The 24,858-nt window shown below is 41.7% G+C and overlaps 1 protein-coding gene across 2 annotated transcripts in view; it reads right to left on the bottom strand.

The window, feature by feature from the left end:
- LOC111138695 (solute carrier family 27 member 2) overlaps positions 1 to 24,858 on the bottom strand; it is a 45,557-nt gene that overhangs the window by 9,789 nt on the left and 10,910 nt on the right. The window contains exons 3-6 of one of the 2 annotated variants that reach the window (XM_022490681.1): positions 21,035 to 21,193; positions 18,425 to 18,549; positions 4,730 to 4,924; positions 951 to 1,041 (exon numbers count right to left, since the gene is read on the bottom strand). In XM_022490681.1, the coding sequence (XP_022346389.1) occupies positions 951 to 1,041; positions 4,730 to 4,924; positions 18,425 to 18,549; positions 21,035 to 21,193 (570 nt within the window). The remainder of the gene's footprint in view (positions 1 to 950; positions 1,042 to 4,729; positions 4,925 to 18,424; positions 18,550 to 21,034; positions 21,194 to 24,858) is intronic. The other variant, XM_022490682.1, reaches the window with a different exon arrangement.

Below are 24,858 nucleotides of genomic sequence, written 5' to 3'. Positions count from 1 at the left end.
TTCCCTCTCTGGCTATTTCTCTCTCTGTCAAATAAATAAATAAATAAAAATCTTTAAAAAAAATGGGTTTTGGAACATGCCGGGTAAACCTAGAGTAAGAGTGATAGAGGTCTTGAGAATTTTCAATTAGCAACTTTGCTTTTTTCATTCCTTGATAGAAATGTGAAAAAATGCCTAGCTTTGGAGCAAAATAACACAATGATAAGAAGTGGTGAATGCAAGAGAACAAAAAAGAAAGAAACCAAGAAAACCAATTAAACAAACAAAACAATTGTTGCCATACAATCCATTGGCAACGTGCTGGCTGTAGGAAGGGTCTCTTTCCATGCCCATGTACATGTATATCCATACACATCATATACACATGTATAGACACTGTACATACAAAGTACAGAATTCTATGTGGCCACACATTTGTAATTCTAAACATGTTAGTATTTTACCGAATAATGATTTACACACATCATTAGACAAATGCACAGTATTTTAAGCTTGAAAGTGAAGGAAGACCCACTAAAGTGAACTAGATTTTGCAACCATCATTCCATATCCCTTTCCACAAAATACCTCACAGACAGGAAGTTGTTAAGCTAGGTTTCAAAGTATAACTATGCTACATGTAGTGGTAAATTAATACCTTTTGGAATTCCTGGAATTAATTATTTCTGAGGGTATTAAATAAGTCTCTTTTATTCCCCCACCCTAAAAAAAAATTTTTTTTTTACCATGTATTCATTTTAGCAATCGTATGTTAGTTCTTTTTTTTTTTTTTAACTTTTTTTTTTAAGAGCCTGATGCAGGGCTCAATCCCAGGATCCTGAGATTATGACCTGAGCCACAGGAAGAGGCTTAACCCACTGAACCACCCAGGCGCCCTGTATGTTAGTTCTTCATAGTCACTTGATAATGGTAAAAAAAGCCCAGGTTAACTGAACAGAACTCTCCGGTACCTTTGGGAACTCTGATGCAATATCCATTTCCATCTCTCATAGGCTCATCTTTCTCCACGTCATATTTAATCAGATCGTAAGTTATGACTTTCTAGAAAAATTAAAATACATAATTTTATTTTATTTTATTTACTTTTAAAGATTTTATTTATTTGAGAGAGAGCGAGAGAGCGTGCACACAAGCATGGGGAGGGGTGGAGGCAGAGGGAGAAGCAGACCCCTGCTGAGCAGGAAGCTGGACACGGGGCTCCATTCCAGGACTCTGGGATCATGACCTGAGCTGAAGGCAGATGCTTAACTGACTGAGCCAACTAGGAGCCCCCAAATATATCATTTTAAATATAAATTTCTTCACATCTTTCCCCTTTTATTGTGGCATGGCATACATTAAGTATAAAAAGTACATAAATCTTAAACACCCAATTTGGTAAAATTACATATGGACACATCCATGTCACTACCACACAGACCAAGAAATAAAACACTTCCATATACTGTCAAAGTCTCCTCTTTCATGTCCACTGCTATTCTAACATATCACCATCAATTATCTTACACTTCAAATAAATGAGGTAAGGAGATAAAGTATGTGCCCTTGTTCCTGCTTTTATTCTGTATAATGTCTGTTACTCATCTAGCCACGCTGTTTTTTTTCCCCCAATGGTTTATTTATTTATTTATTTATTTATTTTAAAGATTTTATTTATTTGACAGAGATCACAAGTGGGCAGAGAGGCAAGCAGAGAGAGAGAGAGAGAGGAGGAAGCAGGCTCCCTGCAGAGCAGAGAGCCCAATGTGGGACTCAATCTCAGGACCCTGAGATCATGACCTGAGCTGAAGGCAGAGGCTTAACCACTGAGCCACCCAGGTGCCCCCTCCAATGGTTTATTTTTTATTGCCACGGGATTTTCCTTGTATGAATACACCACAATTGATCTATCTTCCTGTTAATTGGCATTTGGACTGTTTCCAGTTTTAGACTTTTACAGATGATGATGTTGTGAACACTCTCTCACATGTGTTTTGGTAGACATATCACAAGGGGGTTTTAAAAACCTGTATGCCACTGTTAGATGTTTCACGTTTCCACATATTTTCCAATATAGTTAAGGCTCAGTGCTATAATTATTTCATGCGTGTGGCTATCAAATGATTAAAACTCTATCATTTTCACATATACATTTCAAAGACATAAGAATTTAAATTTATGTAGTCCAGTAAGAGAAATAAACATATGATTTTCTCTACTAATATTCTCTACTCTTATTTCCTCTACTAAATCTGACAGTATTTAGAAGTAATTATTAGCCAGGAAGACTGTGTCTGCTTCAGATTTAAGTTTATATGATAAGTTAACCAGTCCTATGCCTCAATAGTAGCAGATAACCATTACAAAGCAAGTAGCATTCATAGTCTGCCAATGTTAGATCTTGTTTATTTGCAAGGGTGTAAAAAATTTGGGGCTGGTAACTAATGTTTTTTTCCACATCAGTTGCAGGGGCATCTTCTCCCTCCTCCCACTTTTTTTTTTCCCCAATTAAAAAAATACCGGGATGCCTGGGTGGCTCAGTGGGTTAAAGCCTCTGCCTTCGGCTCAGGTCATGATCTCAGGGTCCTGGGATCGAGTCCCACATCGGGCTCCCTGCTCAGCGGGGAGCCTGCTTCCCCCCCCCCACCTGCTCGTGATCTCTCTCTGTCAAATAAATACATAAAAAATCTTATAAAAAAATACCTTCTTGTTTAAAGCCGAAAAATTGACAATAAAACATGGCAATCAACGGATGAGAAGCCAAGAACTAAGTAATATATGGCACCAACTTCTAAGGTCCTCAGGTCTGGTTTAAAATGAGTTTCCCTGACACTTGTCTTTTTGAGGGTCAGTAGTAATAACATGGATGTCTTGTACCATGTCTCAATCAACTCTGCCTCCTACCCTTTCTTGTTCTGAGTTGCATTTGACCTGGGTACCCGAGGTTTGGGCTGCTGTGGGTTGAACTGAAGCTAGCTAGAGAAGACTGACCTTATCAGGTATGGTTGCAGTGGGGAGTAAGAAATGGATTCTCAGCCCTGTAGCAGCTCTGCCCTGTAGAATTTTCAGCTATGATGGAAATGCTCTACATCTGAACTGCCCAACACAGTAGCCATGAAACACATGTGGCTACTGAGCATGTGAAACGTGGCTGGCGAGAGGGAAGCACTGAATTAAAAATGTCATTTACCTCATTTAAATAGAAATGGCCAAATATAGTTAGCGGCCACTGAGCCAGATGGCACAGGCGCGGAGGACGGTGGCAGGACCTGTGTCGCACAGACGTGGCTCTCAGTGTCTGAGAGGTTCCTGGGGCTTGAGAATGCCTTGAGATAAGGCCAGAATGTGAGGAATGGGATGACAGTAAGCACAACAGCTATAGCTAATAATTGTTCATGGCTATTATATGACAGGCATTGAGCTACAGCCTCTACGGGCTTTTTTCCCAAGCCATTTAATTCTTTCAATAATCCTTTCCCCTCATTATAAATACAGTTTGGGCCAGATGCACTAGGCTCTACATTTTCTCTCTCTCTTTTTTTTTAATATTTTATTTATTTATTTGACAGAGAGCTAGAGAGAGAGCACAAGTAAGCAGAGTGGCAGGGAGAGGGAGAGAGAGAAGCAGGCTCTCCGCCGAGCAGGGAGCCCGATGCGGGGCTCGATCCCAGGACCCTGGAATCAAGACCCGAGCTGAAGGCAGCCGCTTAACCAGCTGAGCCACCCGGGCGCCCCACATTTTCTCTTTTTATCTTTGTTTTGCAAACAATGAAAGGGAGGCCTAAGCAACAGAAGTGACTTGCTCAAGGTCGCCCAGTCAGTATGCAACGTGCTGAAATTTGATCTCTCGAGGCCCAGCTCTTATGCACACAAATTACTGTCCTTTGGACTCTGAGGATTAGCCCATCCTGTTGCCTGGGAGCTCTGGTGTAACCATTCAGGGCCAGGCAGGAAGGGCTGCCAGTGGAATAGTGACAGCTGGGACTGCTCTAGCCGGTGGAGACTCAGCCTTCGCTGAAAATTCCTGGGATTGTTGAAAGACGGGATCACCCGGAAGACTGACGGCTCAAACACAAAAAAGGCAAAGAGACCGTCTGGAGACACCAGACAATAAACACCTGAGTGGGAGCAGAGACTGCTGTGGGAGCTGGCCGAAAAATAACAACTAGCATTCTGGTGGAGTCCTCGGGGAAATACGAATGTTTGTGAGATCCCAGAGCCGGGGCACGTTCCAGTTCTCTGGGAGGTCCAAATGGTGGTTCTGAATCTTGGCATTACAGTTTTTGACAAACACTGATGTGGATGCCCTGCCCCAGAACCACGGGACCCAGAGCTCAAGGGGTGGCACCCTGTCCCTGTAGGCATACAAAGGTCCCTCGGTCACTGTGAGCCACAGGACCATGAGAGAGAAACACCCCGTTTCACAGTGTGCGGTCATCTTACCCAACCAGTAGGCTTCCGGTATTTGGTCATCTACACTCATAAATGCATTGGGAATATTGCGCAGAAGTTGCAGGTAGCAAAGGCGTAATAGGTTGTTATTACGAGAAACTGATATTTAAAAATGAAAGGGCCCTGTCACTTTGCATTCACTGTCCTAGAGAATGAACAGACCCTCTCTTGGAGACACGGATCGACCATGGCTCTGATGCGGTACGAGCTTCTAAGAACATCATCATGACACAGCTTTTAAGAAGTCTCTGTATTCTGAAAGGCAGTCCCGTACGCTTTCATCTTTCAATGTACTTACTTTCTGTAGGTAGTTTACTCTCCCGACAGCACCGATTTTTCTCGTGTAATTCATAAAGGCGATATTGCCTTCAGTGGCAGCGTAGAACTCATAAATCCAAATGTCCCCAAATCTCCTGATGAATTCCCTCCACACGTCTGCTCGCAAGCCGTTTCCTATGGCCAGTCTCACTTTATGGACGCGATCATTTGGTTTCTGTGGCAGGAGAAGGAGAGACCAAATTAAACCCTCTCTGGAGACTGCACTTATATACTTGTAATCGCCATTACGTTTCTACACATTTATGTTGGTTATGGATTCACCTCTTAGTGCACGCCTTTTCGGTTACTCACACCACATCACGCCCCCTCCTCGCCAACCCACATGGTTTGGGCCGACAGCTAGAACTCCGATTTAATAACCCAAAGACTTGGCTTTTCCTATTTTGATTTTTAAAAGGTAAAGTGAGATGATTTGATAGAACTAAGTGAGGCCAACATTTAATCCACGTCCACTCTGAAGCTAGACTAAGGTACTGACTGTTTTCTTGATGGGGCTGGTGAATTTCAGTGAACTACCAAAGAGGAGGGATCATATGGGAAAGATCTACCAAAGGCTCACAACCGTCTTCACTTGACAGGGAAGAAGAAAACTGGGAACACAGTGTAAGGAGAGAGAATGATTTTCTACAGAGTGATTACTGTTAGGGTCTCAGGGGTGGAGAGAAGATTTTTTTTTAAAGATTTTATTTATTTGAGAGAGAGTGAGGAAGTGAGCATGAGTGCGGGAAGGGAGGGAGGGGGAAAAGCAGGCTCCCCACTGAGCAGGGAGCTGGATTAGGGGCTTGATTTGGGGTTTGATCCCAGGACCCTGTGATCATGACTCAAGCCAAAGGCAGACACCTAACTGCCTGAGCCAGCCAGGCGCCTCTGGAGAGAAGACTCATGATCATGTCCTCATTTCATAGACCCAGAGGTCACAAAACCAGGTAAAGCTGAACCACGATGATGAAAATGTCCCAGGGGGACTCGGAAGGGGAAGAGAGAGAGGAAGCTGGCTCCCAGTTGCCTTGGGTAGCCTGGGAGGAATACGTTTTGCTATAAATAAAAATCACAAAGGAAAAATTGTTTTGAGTGTAAGAACTGAAATGAGAGCTTGTGTCAGTGGGAGAGGTGGAGTTAGGACCTGGTTGCTTTCCATTCAACCACAATTGCTTGTGAGGCCCCTACAAATACATCCAAATCTGTAGTAATTTCAATAATATTTTATGCTAATAATATACTAATAATACAAATTATTGTATACTATAATATACTAATAATGCAATTTATGTTCTCCAGGAGATCACAGTCTGGTGGTGGGAGAGGAAGGTAAACAAGTATAATTTTAACCTGCAAATTCTGTAATTCTATGACCTTTAACAGGAAATGGAATGGAATGGGTGAAAGTGCCTGGTAACCAGACCTCTCACTTCAAATGTTAAGTTCTTGGATCGGACAACAAATTTGCTTAAGAGGGCAAAGCTTCTGAAGAGCATTTCTTACCTTATTTCCTATTCTGTGAAATCACTCTGAAGTTATTTTGGGATAAGAGTTCCTCTTGGAAAAGAGATGTTGGCATTGAGAGACTGGCCGTTCTCTGGTAAGGGGAGGGCATTTGATAAGATGGATAAAAACCAAACCAAAACAAAGCTTGAACTGAGTTCCACGTGAGAGGAGGCAGTGGGTCAGGGGAGCAGTATAGATGCCTTTCATTTTTGAGTACTTGTTGGTGAAAAGTCAGGTGGTGAAGTGTTCTCAGGAGTCCTAACCAACAAAGTGGACAGATACTGGTTTTTGTAAAAACTGGGTCCCTTGTGTGGCCTTCTGAGGAGGAAATGTGTGTAGAGCCCAGGGGTCTCATGCTAGTAGCATGAACTTCAACATTCTGACTGAGCGGGAACCTATTCTCTTAATCAGCAAGCTAGGTCCATAGGTCACGGAATCTACAGATCTTCCTCGATTTCTGATGGCATTACATCCCAATAAACCCACCATAAATTAATAATGTCCTAGGTCAAAAATGCTTTTTATTCACCTACTCTACCGGACATTATAGCTTAACCTAGCATCCCTTAAGCATGTTCAGAACACATACATAAGCCTACAGCTGGGCAAAGCTCCAGCACAAACCCTACTTTATAATATGGTATTGAAGATGTCAGGTAATTGATTGAATACTGTACTGAAAGTGAGACACAGAATGGTTGTCTGGGTCTTGGCTGTTCACCCTTGTGATCGTATGGCTGACTGGGAGCTGTGGCTCACTGTGGCTGCCCAGCCTCATGAGAGAGGAGCAGAGTTATCTATTGCTAGATGGGAAAAGATCAAAATTCAAAACTCGGCATATGGCTTCTACTGAGTGTGTACCACTTTCATACCACGGTAAGGTAAAAAAAAAAAAAATCATAGGCAGAACCATCATAAGTTGGGGACTATCTGTATTCCCTTTTAGAATTAGAAGGTACCTAGAAGCGGGGAGACCATATGCCTGGTTTGTCAGGGCCAGTCCTGGTTTATGCCCGTGGTCCTGATGTGCTTATTAATTATACTCCTTTCACTCCCAAGTGTCCCCTTTTAGACAGAGAATTGGAGGGTCACCCTTCCACAAGGCACTCTTCCCAGTTAAGGACTGGGAAGTTAAGGACTGTCAGCTTTTCAGAGATTACCCTCGCCTCCCACACTGCTGTCCCTCACTGCCCCTCCATGAATAAAACATCATAAATATTCGAAGAATACTGACTTTTGCTCTAAAAAATAATGTTCTGACCTGGGGCTAACCTGCTCCCAAGCCTGTGTGAGAAGCTCCAAAGTAGCATTCCAGTGTGTAAACCTGAGACTTGACTAAATCCACGTGCAGCCCGTAATCACCCTCTTAGATCACTTCCTTTTCTGATGGGTGGTGAATGTTGCTCTCCCCCATGGGATTATAAACTCCTCTGAGGCCAAGTGGATCTCTATATCATTGGCAATGCCTGCACCTGGACTCTGTGTATAGTTCAATTGCTGCAATCAAAGGAGTAACCTCCACCGGAAAGCCCTCAAGCTTTCTGTTGGACAGTTAATGGTCCGGACATCAGCCCAAGGGCAGGCAGCCCAAAGGCAGTCTAGGGCACAGCAGGCGGCAGGTGCCTCGGGTGTCTGGGCAACTGGCCAGCCTGCCTCACAGGTGCAGCTGTCACCTGGGTGTGGCAGTTAGCTGGGATGAGAGTCACAATACCACAAGCTCGGTTTTCATCATGAACTGAGGGATCTCATTACACCAGCAGAAGGGATTAAGGTTGTAAGCTGGAGGTGTTTGCGTGCACCAACTGGGAGATCCTGGAACCTTCTGCCATGTCTGGTTCTCACCTAAGTTTTCCTCGCCCCTGGCTGAGCATACCGGGTGTGATTTGAGTTTTCCTTGCCTGTAGGAGAAACCGTGTTTCCTGATCATCAAATTCACTCCTCAAGGGAGCTGTATTTTAGGTCAAGAATCATCTGCTTGTTTAACAGAGATCAAACTTTTGATTCCACATGAGAGGTGAGGGCACATGCACACACACCTGGGGGGGACTGAAATCCACACTAGGATTTGATGACTAAAGGGTGAGAAGTTAGGGTGTCCAGAGAGGAACGAAAAGCACCAGGTAAACAGAAAACTTTCATTGAGGGTCTTACTACTATGTGCCAGGCATTTGACCCTCATGGTCTTGCTCAGATTTCTATAGAATCCTACCAAAATGTGATAGATAATAAAAGTATTTGCCCCTGGGGTGCCTGGGTGGCTCAGTCGGTTAGGCGTCTGACTCCTGACAGCTCAGGTCTTGATCTCAGGGTTGTGAGTTAAACCCTGCATTAGGCTTCATGTTGGGTGTGCAGCCTACTTAAAAAAAAAATTGCCTCAATTACAGTTCAGGAATCAGAGTCTCAAAAAGATGAAAATAGTTTGCTATAGATCACATAGGTAGCAACATAGTTCTCCAAGATTCAAATCCAAATGCATGTGACTTCAGAGAGAATGCTTTTCCTTGGTTCGAAAAAAAAAAAAAAGTGGCACATGTGCAGTTTACATTCTAACAGTCCAAGCACTGAAAGGTTTTTTTTGTTTTTTTTTTTGTTAAAGAGAGAGAGAAAGCACACATGCAGGCAGAGAGGCAGGCAGAGGTGGAGAGAGAGGCGGAGCGAGAGGCAGGCTCCCCGCTGAGCAAGGAGCCCGATGCGGGGACTCGATCCGAGGACCTCGGGATCATGACCTGAGCCGAAGGCAGCGGCTTAACCCACTGAGCCACCCAGGCGTCCCTGAAAGGTTTTTAAATGGCGGACGCTGTCTCCTTACTTGATAGCTCCATCCTTTGCCTCCTCTCTACCACCTGGAGGCTTACACTGTCCACTCTTGAAATCAGTGCCAATCCAATCCAATGTCAACTTCTTTCTCTTCTCTCCAGCTTCTAAATTACATGCTTAGATTGCTATCTTTTGATTAATCAATTTTAGATGTTATTTGTTGACTTTCTATTGTGCTGGAAGAAGCTGAAGCTATCATTCTCTTCAGTTTTTCCAATATCGCAGTTTTTAGTTAACTCAATATTCAGAGCTCACATTTTGCTCATCATATACTACTGATGAGCCAAGGAATACACTGTGATCCAATTATTGAGGCAATTTTTATTTTTCCTTCAATTCACTGCCACCTACCCATTTGCTTTGTTTTCTTTTTCTATTCACAGGTCTTTCCTCACCACCCAACAGCTTGGAAATACAATGTTCTTCATGGTGAAATCCACCAGATGCTGTAATTTCCTTTTCCCTTTATGCTTTCCTGTTAGCCCTCTGCTCCAATCTGGACTGGTTGCTCTCCAGGCCTGGGGATCCCTTTCCCTCTCTCTCCTGGCTCCTCAGCTCTCTCTTCTCATTCTCTTGTTTGCATGGAGCACTTTCTCTAGTAACTTCCTAAGGAGGGTGTATAGGAGGTAAGCTATTTTGAGATTTTGAATGTCTGAAAATGTTCCTACTGTACACTTGATTGATAATTTGATCGGATATAGAATTCTAGTTAGGCAGTACTTTTTACTAAGAATTTTGAAGGCATTGATCTTTTGTCTTCTAGCTTGCAGTACTGCTGTTGCCAAGTCAAATGTTACTCTTACAGACTCTTTCCTCTCTGTCTGTCTCTCTCTCCTTTTTAGTAGCTTTACATTTCATCCTGGTGTTTAAAATTTTTAAGTTGCACTCATTTCATTGGGTACTCACTTGGCTCTTTCAATTTGTCCTTCAGCTCTGGGAAGTCTTCTTTCCTTTTTTACTTTTTTTTTTTTTATTTTTAAAAATTTTTTTCTTTTCGCCTTTTTTTTTTCAGATAGGTTGACCATTACTGTTTTCATTTCACTTTCAAGAAATATTATTGTTATTATTATTATTATTTAAAGTAGGCTCCACACCCAGCATGGAGCCCAGTGTGGGCCTTGATCTCATGACCCTGATATCAAGACTGAACTGGAGGATCAAGAGTTGGATGCTTAGAAATAAGTCAGTTGGAGAAAGACAACTATCATATGATCTCCCTGATATGAGGAAGTGGAGATACAACGTAGGGGGTAGGAAAAGAATAAATGAAACAAGATGGGATCGGGAGGGAGACAAACCATAAGAGACTCTTAGTCTCACAAAACAAACTGAGGGTTGCGGGGGGGCGGGGGGGGGGGTGGGGAGAGGGAGGTGGGGTTATGGACATTGGGGAAGGTATGTGCTATGGTGAGTGCTGTGAAGTGTGTAAACCTGGTGATTCACAGACCTGTACCCCTGGGGCTAATAATACATTATATGATAATAAAAAAATTAAAAAAAATTTAAAAAGAGTTGGAAACTTAACTGACTGAGGCTATTGCCAGTAGCTTCTGCACTGTTCCATGACAGGGTAGTTCTAGCTGAGAATTAGACTTCTAGATTCTTTTGCCTACAAGCATAAACTGGCTACTGGAGTTCTAGAAGCTGTGCAAGGGAAGGGCACTGGCACCCTCTCCGGTTAATAAGTAGATATACTCAATCTCTGTTTTCAGTGTTTCACCCCGCCCACCTCCCCTTGTAGGATCCTTGATTTCAGAGCTCTTCTAGGTGTTCTCCAGAGAATAAACCTCCAGTCTACCACAAGGGTGGGAGAGGGGAGCAGAGGTTTAGGAATTTTTTACACAGATTTTCCAAAATCCTCCTGTTTTCAAGCTTGAAACCTCAGTCCATCTCTAGTTGTATTTGATGCCCCTGATTTCTCAGGTTTCAGGAAGTCAATCAACTTCCTTCTTGTTGGTACCAGCTTCTTAGCTTTCACCTCTCTCAATCCCATGATGTCAGTGACCTTCATCTTTCAGTTCTCTATACTATGTAGTTTCCTGTTGCAATGTCTCTTAGTTTCTCTTTGTTTTGGGGAGATTTTTAAGAAATGAAAAAACAGAGGCATTCACCATCTTAGAAAAATTCTAGAGTCCCGGGCGCCTGGGTGGCTTAGTTGGTTGCGCTACTGCCTTCGGCTCAGGCTGTGATCCCGGAGTTTCGGGATTGAGTCCCGCAGTGGGCTCCCAGCTCTGCGGGGAGTCTGCTTCTCCCTCTGACCATCTTCCCTCTCATCTCTCTTTCACTCTCTCAAATAAATAAATGAAATCTTAAAAAAAAAAAAAAAGAAAAATTCTAGAGTCCCTTACCTTTTTTTTTTTTTAAGATTTTATTTATTTATTTGAGAGAGATTGAGAAGGGGCAGAGGAAGAGGGAGGGGCAGAGGGAGAAGCAGACTCACTGCTGAGCAGGGAGATGGACACGGGGCTCGATCCCAGGACCTTGAGATGATGACCTGAGCTGAAGGCAGACACTTAACTGACTGAACCACCCAGGCACCCCACCAGAGTCCCTGATCTTAACAACTAATATGCTATACTTCTGTTTGGATCCCCTAGGACAAAAGAAAACCCCCAGTGACAGGAATGAAAGGAAGAGGATCCATTTTTCTGCTCTACAGAGAGGGCTTTCTCCCTCCAGTGCATCTTCTCACTGAAGCTAAAGGGACTGTCTAAAAACATTGTCTCCCCATCAGTCTTCCATGGAAGGTCCTTCCATGCTTTGTTATGTTCACATTTAAGTCTCAGCACAGCAAAGCCCTTGTCACCTGGCCCCATCATCCAGTCTTGCCTCCTGCTACACTGCTTGCAGCTCCCGACATGCCAGTCCTTCACTCCACTCTGCACACCCTGTTCCAGGGAACCAGAAGCCCTTCTTTCATTGCACGGCTGGTAAGTTTCTCCGTACCCCTCGAAACTCACCTTCTGTGGGAAACCTTCTCTGATTCTGCTCTCTTTACCTCTTTCATTTTTCTGCTTTCCTTTCCCTTTTTTGCCCTGCCCCAGCTTGCCCCTGAGAGGTCAAACTGGTCACTGCCTACTCTGTGCTGCTAAATACCCTCCACTCTACATTCTGTCAGAATGGAGGTGATGCAGAGACAGACATGTGAGGTTGGGAGCTTATCTAATTTTGGAGGGAAGGCAGATGACTCGAGGAGGTAACAGTAGGGAAGTAAGTTGAGCCTATTCAGCGGTCTCGGAATTCTGGTCGTTCTTACTTCCCCTTCCAAATACCATGACTTCTATGTGTGGCCCCTGGAACTCTTTTCTGGTTCCCTTTTCCTTCTCCCTCTCCTCCCCCTCCCCTGGTCATACATACCCTGGGCAAGCAGTACGAAGCCTCATTGAGACCCATTCCGTGGCTTAGTCCCAAACTGGAGCAGAGAAACACTGAGCTTTAGCAGTATCTTGTTCCAATAAATTTATCTTTTTCCTAAATGGCATTGCTGTTTAAGCAACTACACAAAACAAAATGGGAGATGACAGCTGCATGCTGAACCAGACTGGACTTCCATAGTAAACAGGTATCCTGGATACTAAAGCCCATATGTAACAATGGAAGACAGGTAAAATGGATCAAGAAATTTCTACAGTAACACTGTAAAAGCACTAATCAGCAGCTTTGTTATCCAAGCCCCACTCAACTTTAGATGAGTGTGATTGACTCATTTGAATGTCCTCTCATTTCTTCCTTCCCGCCCGTGGAGCCAGAATTTTCTCTGATTCATTTGATGATAGATATGGAGCACCTACTAGGAGGTACACATTCTTAGGCACTGAAGATGATGATGATAATGGCTACTCTTTGTTGATTATTTACTAAGCATCAGGTATTTTGTTCAGTACTTTCTTTTTTTTTTTTTTTAAAGATTTTATTTATTTATTTGACAGAGATCACAAGTAGACAGAGAGGCAGGCAGAGAGAGAGAGAGAGAGAGGGAAGCAGGCTCCCTGCTGAGCAGAGAGCCTGATGCGGGACTCGATCCCAGGACCCTGAGATCATGACCTGAGCCGAAGGCAGCGGCTTAACCCACTGAGCCACCCAGGCGCCCCTGTTCAGTACTTTCTTAATCATCTTGTTTTTGTCTTCACAGCCCCCTATGAAGTAGGTACTATTGTTTACCCTGCTGGAGGACAGGAAAGTGAGAGAGAGTTTAACTGTCCCGTTCACATGGTCATTGGTTTCAGGCCTGGTGACCCCTGAGTCTTGGCTCTTAAGCACTACATTCTTCGCTTGAGCCAAATCTGAATTCCTATGCTAAGGGTGGCTGGTGACATGCCTCCCTAGTCTTCTGCTCGATCAAAGGAGCTAGTGACAAACTGAGGATTTTGGAGGGGAAGGGAGTGGGGGACTGGGTGAGCCTGGTGGTGGGTACTAAGGAGGGCACGTATTGCATGGAGCACTGGGTGTGGTGCATAAACAATGAATCTTGGAACACTGAAAAAAAAAAATTAAAAAAAAAAAAAAAAAGAGCTACTGAAGAGGATTAAGACAAGGGACAAGCAGAGGAGCCTCCACCTCCCTGACATTGTTCCAGAGTTTCTCGAGAAGCAGTGCCATGTCTGTGGACGGGGGTCATTTGGTTTATCTGCTCGGCTGAGGCAGGAGTTTCCTCCCTAATACCCACTGCTTGGGATGGGGGTGTTAGCCCCCCAGTGACGGCCTATTCTAGACAGCTCTAAGGATGCAAAACTTCCTGATTACATTGGTCCAGAGCCTTCCACCACCAGTTCTAGTTCTTTATCCACTCCGTTTGAGAAGACCTTTTGATGCAATCTTTCTTTAAGCTCCTTTAAATCCATAGAATTTGGGTCGTCTAACGTGACCTATTTTTTAAAAATTGTGGTTAAATACGCATAACAAAATTTCCTATCCTGCCCATTTTAAAATGTACAAGTCAGTGGCACTAAATACATTCACAATGTTGTACAGTTACCACCACTATCCATCTCCATAACTCTTTCATCTTGTCAAACTGAAACCCTGTACCCACTAAACAAGAACTCCCTGTGCTCCCCCGCTCCCGGCCCCTGGCAACATACCATTCTACTTTTTGTCTTTATGATTTTGACTACTCTACATACCTCGTATACATGGAATCATACAGCATTTGCCTTTTTTGTGATTGGCTATTTCACTTAACACTGTCCGCGGGGTTCACTTGTGTTATAGCACACTGCAGAACTCCCTTCCTTTTTAAGGCTGAATAATATTCCACTCTGTGTACATACCACACTTGCCTACCCATTCATCCATTCTTGGGCACTTGGGTTGCTCCCACATTTTAGCTATTATGAATAACGCTGTTATGAACATGAATATACAACTATCTCTTTGAGAACCTCCTTTCAATTCTTTTGGGCATGGTACCCAGAAATGGAATTGATGGATTACATAGTAATTTTATTTTTCATGTTTTGAGAAACTGCCATACTATTTTCCACAGTGGCTGAACCAGTTACTTCCCACCCACAGTGCATGCAGGTTCTAATTTCTCCACATCCTCATCAACGCTTGTTGTTTGCTCTGTGTGTGTGTGTGTGTGTGTGTGTATGTGTGTTTAATAGAAGCGATCCTAATGAGTATGAAGTGGTATTTTACTATAGTTATGATTTGCATTTCCCTAATGATTAGTGATGCTGAACATTTTTTCATGTGCTTGTTGGCCATTTGTATATCTTCTTTGCCTATATTTGAATCAGGTTGGTTGGTTGTTTTTTTGTTATTAAAGTTTAGGAACTCTCTATACATTCTGAATATGAATCTCTTCCAGTATATATGATTTGCAAATATTTTCTCCCATCCTGTATGTTGCCTTTTACTCTGTTGATAGTGTCTTTTGAGGCACAGAATTTTGAAAGTTTTATGAAGCCCACTTTGTCTAATTTTTCTTTTGATGCCTATGCCTTTGGTGTCACATTCAAGAAATCAGTGCCAAACCCAATGTCATAAAGTTCTGTTTTATGTTTTCTTCCAAGAGTTCTATTATTTTAGGTCTTAAATTTAGTGTTTTGTTTTGTTTTTGAGAGAGAGAGAGAGAAAGAGAGAGAGCAAGGTAATGGCAGCGTCATATGAAGAGAGAGAATCTCAAACAGGCTTCACACTCAGTGCTGAGCCCAGCATGGGACTCCATCTCACGACCTTGAGATCATGACCTGAGCTGAAATCAAGAGTCGGACGGACACTTAACCAACTGAGCCACCCAGGTACCCCTAGGTCTTTTTTCCATTTTGAGATAGTTTTTGTATAAGCATGTTAGATAAGGGTCCAACTTCATTCTTTTGCATGTGGGTATTCAGTTTTCCCAGGACCATTTGTTGAAAAACTGTCCTTTCCCCAATGAATGGTCTTGGCACCCTTGTCAAAAATCATTTGGCAATGATTAACATTGACAAGGGCTTACTTCTGGGCTCTCTATTCTATTTCACTGGTCTATACGTCTGTCTTCATGCTAGTACCATATTGTTTTGATTACTATAGCTTTGTAGTAAGTTTTGAAATTAGGAAGTGTAAATCCCCCAGTTTCGTCCTTTTTCAAGATTGTTTTGTGGGTGCCTGGGTGGCTCAGTGGGTTAAAGCCTCTGCCTTTGGCTCAGGTCATGATCCCAGGATGCTGGGATCATGCCCCATGTCAGGCTTTCTGCTCAGCGGGGAATCTGCTTCCCTCTCTCTCTGTCTCTGCCTGCCTCTCTGCCTACTTATGATCTGTCTGTCAAGTAAATAAATAAAATCTTAAAAAAAAAAAAGATTGCTTTGGCTATTTGGGGTCCCTTGAGGCTCCATATGAATTTTAGGATAGGTTTTCTTCTGTATTCACAAAATATGTCATTGGGATTTTGATAGGGATTGCATTGAATCTATAGGTCTCTTTGGGTAGCAGCATCATTTTAACAATATTAAATCTTCCAATCTGTGAACATGGGGTGTGTTTTCATTTATTTATGTCTTCTTTAGTTTCTTTCATCTATGTTTTCTAGTTTTCATTATACATGTCTTTCACCTCCTTGGTTAAGTTCATTCTTAAGTATTGTATTCTTTTTGATGTTAGTGTTTTTGTAATTATCTTTTAGATTGTTCATTGTTAGTGTATAGAAATACAACAGATTATTGTGTGTTGACTCTGTATCCTGCTACTTTGCTGAATTCATTTATTAGTACTAATGGTTTTGCTCTCTTAAGGATTTTCTTTATATAAGCTTATATCATTTTTAAAGTCTTTGACTGAAGGTTTCTGAAGGTTTTTCTTTTCTTTTTTTTTTTTTTTAGGTAACATTGATCAATTGATCATTCTTTATAGTTCTTGTAAGTATTTTTAAGACAACCCAGAACTGAGGGGTGGGGGAGAAGCAAGAGCTAATAGAAATTCTGTATCTTCTAGATTTGAGGTCATCTGTGAATTATACAATAAATCATAATATATTTTGAAGATAGAAAGCCCCAATCAAATTTTAGTTTTCAGCATCTGAAACAACGTTATGAGGAAGGAGAAAGGTGGAAGTGTTTATATGTGTGAGTGTGTGTAAGCCTGAAAGAGTTACACAAACATGTTTATTTTCCTCAAGTCCACACACCCTCCCCCAGGAGACTTCTAACTGTCAAAGGGGGCTTTTAAGGCAGAGAAGAAAAGCCAAACAGAAGGGCCCCATATGGATTTCTGAGTTTTAATAGTGAAGCATGCAATCTTGAGGCCATATGGGATACTAATGTGAAAAAAATTCAATAATGACTTCAACAGAGATTGCTGTGAGAAAGGTCCTAATCCAGCTCACAGCTAATTATGATTCTCACGAAGCTGGTGAATCTGCTGCCCAGATCAGAATAATATGTGCAAAGTCTAAGCATCCTAGGGGAACTGGATTACCTCTCTAAAGTTAGTCATACATCTTTCAGGGGCCAGAATTTAGAGTTCATTCAATGAAGTTTGAATGCCTCGAATATGCCACACACAGATCTCAGGGCTAGAGATCTGGCAGCGAACGAAGCCCCTGGTATGTGGAACTTTCATGCAACTGGGGGAGACAGACAATAGACACATAAACCTGTCCTATGTCAGGAGGTACAGTCCTATGAAAAGCAGTCACCCATTGGATGGATGGTAAGGGGTGAGGTGATAACACTTGTTGATTAGTAGGAGGGGTCTCTCTGATGAGCTGACATGTGGGCAGAGACTGAATGAAGTGAGGAGGGGAAGAACGGGGGCCAGAGCATCCTATGCTTCTTCCTATGTCATGGCAGAGGTTATATAAGTTGAAGATAACAGGTGCTTATAAATATCAATTTATCAACTTAGTGATCCTCTGAGTTTGTTTTGATTGAAAGGACTACAGGAAGCAGGATCTGGTGAGTTTACTGCATTATCTAGTCTAGTGGTTCTCAACTGGGGCTGATTTTGCTTACCAGGGGACATCTGGCAATGTCTGAAGACAATTTGATTGTCATAACCTGGCAGGGGGGGAGGGGCAGGGTACTACTGGCATGTCCTGCATAAAGGCCAAAGACGATACCAAACATCCTACAGGACACGGAACAACTCCATACAGCAAAGAATGAATGAGCTCAAAATGTCAGTAGTGCTGCTGTTGCGAACCCTTGATTTGGTCCTCAGGCAGGCTGTCAGGCCTCTGATAATACTTGAGGGGTGGGACAGGAGAAGTTCTTTCAAAGAACCCCATCAAGATATGTGGATATCTGCAAACAGGGTAGATCCCAGGCCTCTGGACTAACCTTGGGGCATCTGCTCAAGCCTGTTAACAGACTTAGTCAGATGGTTTCAAGGCCACATGGTGATTTATTCAAGCAACATTAAGTAAATGATTCCTGTAAGCCTGTGGTATAAGACAAAGTAAGGATACAAGATGTGGTCCCTGCCATCAAAGACTTTGCAGCTTAGGGAGGATAGAAGGTGTGAAAACAAATACATGCAAGGTGACAGGGCCAGAGTGGGTAGAAATTAAATGATGTGAGGGAAAGAAATCAAATAATGCTGGAGTGACCCAAATAGGTTTAACGTATGAGGTATCCTTTCAACTGGGCTTTGAGAGTGAGTAGGCTTTAGACAGTTAGGGAAGGAGAGGATCTGCTAGGTAGAGGGTAAGAACTGAGAACAGGTAAAAAAGTAGGCAAAAATAATATTAACAACGGACACCTAGTAAATCCCCTCTATAGGATAGGTGTGTCACTTTACCGCGATGAACAACTGTAGTCTAAACTGAAAACTGGTAGATAGGTAAGTCTCAGCTGAAGTCAGCATGACCCAGAGTAATGGGAATTCCCCGTACCCATCTCAAAAAGAATGAAACTTGGGGAGTGTTACCTGGGGTGAGTTGCATAAATACCGAAGAAGTTCACCAATATACTGAATGACAGTGACATTATACTTCCTGCAGTCATCCCAGAACTTGCTGGCTGAAAATTTGCTCCGCAAGACAAAAGTAGAACCTACAGAGAAGTGTATATAAAGTGTTAAAAAAGAATTGCTATGAAAAACTCCCTGGTTGTATTTGTCATTTTTGAAAGGTAGAAATTTAAATATGAATTACATTCACAAACGAGTTTTGAGTACTGCTTATAGTCAAGATGAAAATCAATAAGGCATGGTTTTATCCTACAGAGGCTTTCAATCTGGTGGGCAACAGACACATGCAGATGTCTTTCTAATAAAAGTCAGTGTGCAATAAATAGGGTGTTCAAATGAATCTCTAAAGAAATGTGAGTGAGGGTGTGTGTGTATTAATTTGGGTGCTTGGGGGTAAGTGCTGAGAAGGGCATATTTTGGAAGAGGTAGGACTTGAATTCTTGAGCAATGAATATGAAGAAAGATGACAGAATTCCAGGCAGAGGAAACAATGTGAAACATAAAGACAGGGCAGTCCAGAAGGCGTGGAAAGATAGCCAAGACTCAGCTGGATCGTGACTGGAGTGGTGAAGAGTGGGTGAGTCATGGGAGAGGAACCTGGAGAAGCAGCTAGGGGTGCCATCATGGAGAACTTGGAAGTGCCAGGTGGAAGAGCCAGGCTTAACTCTGCAGGCAATGGAGTACTAGGGTCTTGAGCAAGCAGGAAAATTGTTCTTTGATGGGTGAGGTAGACATAATGGTTCCCAAAGATGTCCCTGTTCTAATCCATAGGACCTGTGAATATGGTACCTTACATGGCGAAAAGGACTGTGTAGAGGTGATTAAATTCAGGATTTTGACATGGGAAGATCATCATGGATTACCTGGGTGGGCCCAGTGAAATCACAGTTGTCCTTATAACAGGAAGGCAAGCAGGTCAGGGTAGAAGAAGATGGGATAATGGAAACAAAATGTTGGAATGATGTGTTTTGAAGACTGAAGAAGTGGCCATGAGCCAAAGAATACAGACAGCCTCCAGAAGCTGGAAAAAGAAAAGAAATGGATTCTCTCCTAGAGCTTCTAGAAGGGATGCAGCCCTGCCAACACCTTGGTTTTAAGACTTCTGACCTTCAAAATAGCATTAAAATTTGTATTCCTTTAAAGCCACTAAGTTTGTGGTAATTTGTTACAGTAGCATTAGGAATAGCAATAGCAATAGCAATAGGAAATCAATATAATGGGTAAAAATAATATATATCAGACCCAACCTAACTATAGGCATGAAATGTAGTAAAGTGAGATTAAAAAACTCACATTTTTTTTCGTGCTTTTAGTTTAGCTTTATTCCTAAGTATACAAAAGTCCACTGTTTTAGAAGAGGAAGCATTTTTTAAAATACTATTTTTTCTTCTTTAGAATGTATCTATGGGGAGCACCTGGGTGGCTCAGTGGGTTGAGCCTCTGCCTTTGGCTCAGGTCATGATCTCAGGGTCCTGGGATCGAGCCCCACATTGGGCTATCTGCTCAGCGGGGAGCCTGCTCACCCCCCGCCCCCCGTCTGCCTCTCTGCCTACTTGTGATCTCTGTCTGTCAAATATATAAACAAAATCTTAAAAAAAAAAAGTACATTGCTATCACCTCAAACGTCTTATTTAAAAAAAAAAAAAAAGAACGTATAAGCAAATGCGTGAGTAATGGAGTTTTCCTTTTGGGACCTCAGAGGCCCTCTGTACTTGATGAGCCCAAGTATATGATCAGGTCCCATCAATCATTCCTGGCTAGTGTGGAGGTGGGTACTGATCCTGGGGTAAATATTTTATAACTGATCAATATGTTGGTGAGGGAAAGACACAGAGGCTTGGGCCATAACACATGCACATACATATGTATATGCATACATGTTATTATATATATGTTTATTATTTATTAGTTAAAATGAAATGTCACATGGAAGAAAAAATTAGGGTTTTTTTTTTGTTTGTTTGTTTTGTTTTTTTAGCTTAGAGAGTTAGAGATGGCTTTCTGGGAGAGGTGGACGTTAGACTGAGCCTTGATGTATACAAAGGGCATAAAGCCTACTGAAAGGAGGAAAGATGGCAACTCTAATTTGTATGGTAAAATTTTGGAAGGAAAGAGAAGGGATGGAAAGCCAGGTATTCTGACAAGAGCTGAAGAGCTGTGGGAGCAGAGAAGAAAAAGTAGGATGGGAACAACTGAGGGGGAAGTTTAAATCAGATGCTGACGGAGGTCTACATGCAGATTTCTGAAGATGGAAATGACAGAGGGGACTTACTTATGGGACCTAAGAATCAAGTGTCTTGATCTGGATGAACACCCAGAACATTTTAAGGAAATTTCCTCCTTGATATCCTGAAAACTGTAGCACTATATTATCAGATAAGCAGGCATGAGAAAATATAAATTATTCTAGATACTTACTGGTGACGTGGGAGCCAAATACCCTTGTTACTAACATAGAATCAAATGCCGTTCCTGGCAGACAGGAAAGTAGCTGACTTTGTATTACTTTCCCCATGGAGCACGTGTGACTGTGTACCAGACTCCAGTGTCTTTAGAGAAAAAGCTTACCAGACAGGATACATCCGTGGAGACCAACCATTAGCGCAGCACTGTGGTACAAGGGCAGGGTGGTATAAATGACATCGTCTTCCTTAATCCCGCTGGCACTGACGAAGCCAGTCCCATACCACAGGCGTTGGTGATTGATCATCGAAGCTTTCGGGAGACCTTTGCAAAGATACAAGAGAAGGCAGGGTGAGCCAAGATTGGCCATTCGCAGACATGTGGTCCGGGAGAGAGATCTGGCTTAGGAAGATCCATGGTCCAGTGCTTAGAGAATTGCATGGGGCCATAATCAGTTACACCAAAAGTCAGCAAATTTTTTTTCTGTAGGAGACTAGAGAGTCCATGTTTTAGGCTTTGCACGGTCATACAGTCCCTGTTATAAATACTCAACTCTGCTATTGTAGCTGATAATAGCCAGCCATATAAAAGAATGAATGTGGCTGTGTTCTGAGAAAGCTTTATTTGCCACAACAGGGAGGGGAGGCTGTATTTGGCCCACAGACCACTGCTTGCTGAACCAAGTTAGATGGTTACTCCAGTAGTAATTTGAAGAGAAAGCCATGAATGTCTGTTGAATTTTTGCTCTATGCCTGTCACCTTGCAAGGTATTTTCAAAATTTCAATTATTTCTCATAATTAACAGGATCAGTAAAATTATATTCTTGAATCCACAGAGGAGAAGGCAGAGATTCAGAGAGATTGAATACTTTTCCATTCCTATCACTTTTCTTCATAACCACTTTTATGAATTTCTTAGCTCCTCTTCTAGAGTGTTTTTATATAAATACAAGCAAATAAGAAGAGTTGCTTATTTTGTTCTTGCCCTTTCCTCCATTAAAAATATGGACAAACTTCTGCACTTTTCCCTCTCTGCTTAACATTGGATGGTTGAGAACTGTCCATATTTATACAATGAAACTTTCCTTATTCATTCATTCATTTATTCTCTCTCTCTCTTGGTTGCATCGAGTCTTTGTATTTGTGTGTTATAATTTATTTAACTCTTTTGCTATTCCAGCCTGGTCCACATGCTAGTTTATACTACGAGCGATGCTGTATTTGTAGGATAAATTTGCTGAAGTGAGACTGTAGGGTCAAAAGATAACATATCTTTGTAATTTTGATAGGTAGCGCCATATTGCCAGTTATAAGGGCTGTCCCAATCCACTCTCTCACCAGCAACATCTGAGTGGACCTGATCCTCATAGCCTTGCCTAGGTATGCTCTCAAATGTTGGAATGTTTGCCAAATTGAAAGGTGAAAAACGGTATCTCGGTGTAGTTTTAGTATATTGCATTTTCTTAAATATAATTTATATAGCATATTTGCAAAACTCTATTAAAAGGATTTATTTATATTGTTTCTCATGGACGGTGACGCAGTCATGGGGAGGTCCTGAAGCCATTATTAAGGGGCCAGGGCTAGAGGTTAAGACTTAAGTGGGTAAAGGGACTTTTTAAGGAGGAAGGCAGTTCATTGTAGACTCAGATCCTTCCATACTTACTTGATGGCAGCTTAGCTGGGTATGGCCTAAGTAATAGCAACTCATTATAAGGTAAAGCAGTGTGGTCAGAAACCCGTCATAACTGTGAACGCGATTCAAAATTCATTTTCTTTGACAGTGGGCCAATGGCATTATGTTAGTATTAATGTTCCGTTCTACACTAATATTAAGAAATAGAAGAAAGCATTGATAATCAATTGTATTCACCACAGAAAATAATTGTACAGACAGTAAAAACCCTAAAATATATATATTTTAAATAATTTTTAAAAGATTTTATTTATTTATTTGACAGAGAGAAAGATCACAAGTAGGCAGAGAGAGAGGGGGAAGCAGACTCCCCGCTGAGCAGAGAACCCAATGAGGGGCTCTATCCCAGGACACTGAGATCATGACCTAAGCTGAAGGCAGAGGCTTAACCCACTGAGCCCCTAAAATATATTTTTAAAAAGGAAATACATATCCTTTGTTGCTTTGAGGTACTTTCAGAAATTTCCTAATTTAAAATTTTGTATTAATGAAGAAAAAAGAATATATGGTAACTATTACGTAATTTTGTACTAATGACTGAGGAACAGGGAAAACATCTTGTTTTCCAATTGCTTAAGTGAGTTCTTTTTTTTTTTAAACTTCTTTTTAAAGGCTTATTTATTTGAGAAAGAGGGAGAGAGAAAGAGAGAGAGAGCAAGCACGAGTGGGAGGGGTAGAGGGAGAAGGAGAATCTCAAGCAGATTCCCTGCTGAACACAGCCCAACACTGGGCTTGATCTCGTGATCCTGAGATCATGACCTGAGCTGAAACCAAGAGTTAGATGTTTAACTGACTATCCCACCCAGGTGCCTCAAGTTCTTTTAATTAATTTTTACAAGAGTTACTTAACAAATATTTTACTTAGAGATAAGGAGAAAAGCAAAATAAACATCAACCCAATCACCTTCCTATTAAATATAAATTCAGAATTATGGGATTAAATTAAGGGGACTTCAATGTATTTTTCTCCCTAAAGTAGGTTTTATATTTGACTGCCAAAAATGACATTGTTCTATACTTGTGTATCATTAACTAGAATTCCCTGTAACTAACCGAGAGCTGACTTTTTTCTCAATTATTTCCCAAAGTTCACAACTTAATTTTACCATTCTATTAAGAAATGAGGATAAATGAGGATAAATTCCCATATATTAAGGTACTGTCTGTATGTTGGGGAAGCATTTGGTTAACTATGTCATCCCACCATTCTGATGGCATGGCAATATATAACTTCTGACAGAAAGGGGATAGACAAGCTTTGGGCACTGGATTTAATATGTCATGCCCAGTCTCCCTTCATTTACTTAAAGAAAATACTTAATGAAAATAAATGTACAAAACGGAGTCCATTTTGAGGTTAAACTCAGGTCTAGGAACTGGGAGAACAGATGGGTGCTGAGGGTCTGTTGAGGTAAAAAAAGGGAGTGTTTATAGGCTGGTGTTGAGATAAAAGGCTCAAAGGAAACTTTAGCCTTATCTATAATGTTTGATTGTTTTACAAGGAAATGCATGCATGCGTTACCTGCTTAAATTAAATTAAAATTTTAATCAAAAGGAGAAATGATTCACATATTCAGTTTCCCGATATTAATAATAATCATCAGCATGCTGGTGCTGGCTTCTTGTCCTCCTTTTAAATATATCCATATGGCCTCATATTATTACATTTTGATAATGTTTTCCCTGGCCTACAGTAGGCAAACACCACATTATATGTTAAATCGAAAAAACTGGAAGGTATTGTGGCAGAGAGGTCAGATGGGTGAGCTGTAGTATCATCCAACCAAGGTGAATCCTGACAAATTACCTTGAGAAGTTCTTAATCTCTCTAAGCATGAGTTTCTGCATCTGTAAAATGGGAATAAGAATGGTACCCATCTTAAGGATGGTGGGAGAATTGTATAAACACAAGACCCTAAAGCTTATAGGGGAGTGCCTAGTATATTCTATCTTTGATATTGCCTGTTCCATATAGTTATTCCAATAACATTGGTTTTTTTTTTTTTTTGAATTTTTTTCTTTTTTTTTTTTAAAGATTTTTTTAAAAATTTATTTGACAGATCACAAGTAGGCAGAGAGACAGGTAGAGGAGGCAGGCTCCCTGCTGAGCAGAGTGCCTGATGCAGGACTCGATCCCAGGACCCTGAGATCATGACCTGAGCCGAAGGCAGAGGCTTTAACCACTGAGCCACCCAGGCGCCCCTCCAATAACACTGTTAATTGGCAGTGTTTTTTTCTTTGTGGCTCATAAAATTATGCTGCAGCTTATAGTTGAAGGTATCTTAGATTTGGT

The sequence above is a fragment of the Enhydra lutris genome, unplaced genomic scaffold (genome assembly GCF_002288905.1).
Source record: "Enhydra lutris kenyoni isolate GAN:26980312 unplaced genomic scaffold, ASM228890v2 scaffoldscaffold4, whole genome shotgun sequence".
Classification (NCBI taxonomy): Eukaryota; Metazoa; Chordata; class Mammalia; order Carnivora; family Mustelidae; genus Enhydra; species Enhydra lutris.
This window is presented reverse-complemented; position numbering and strand designations above follow the sequence as displayed.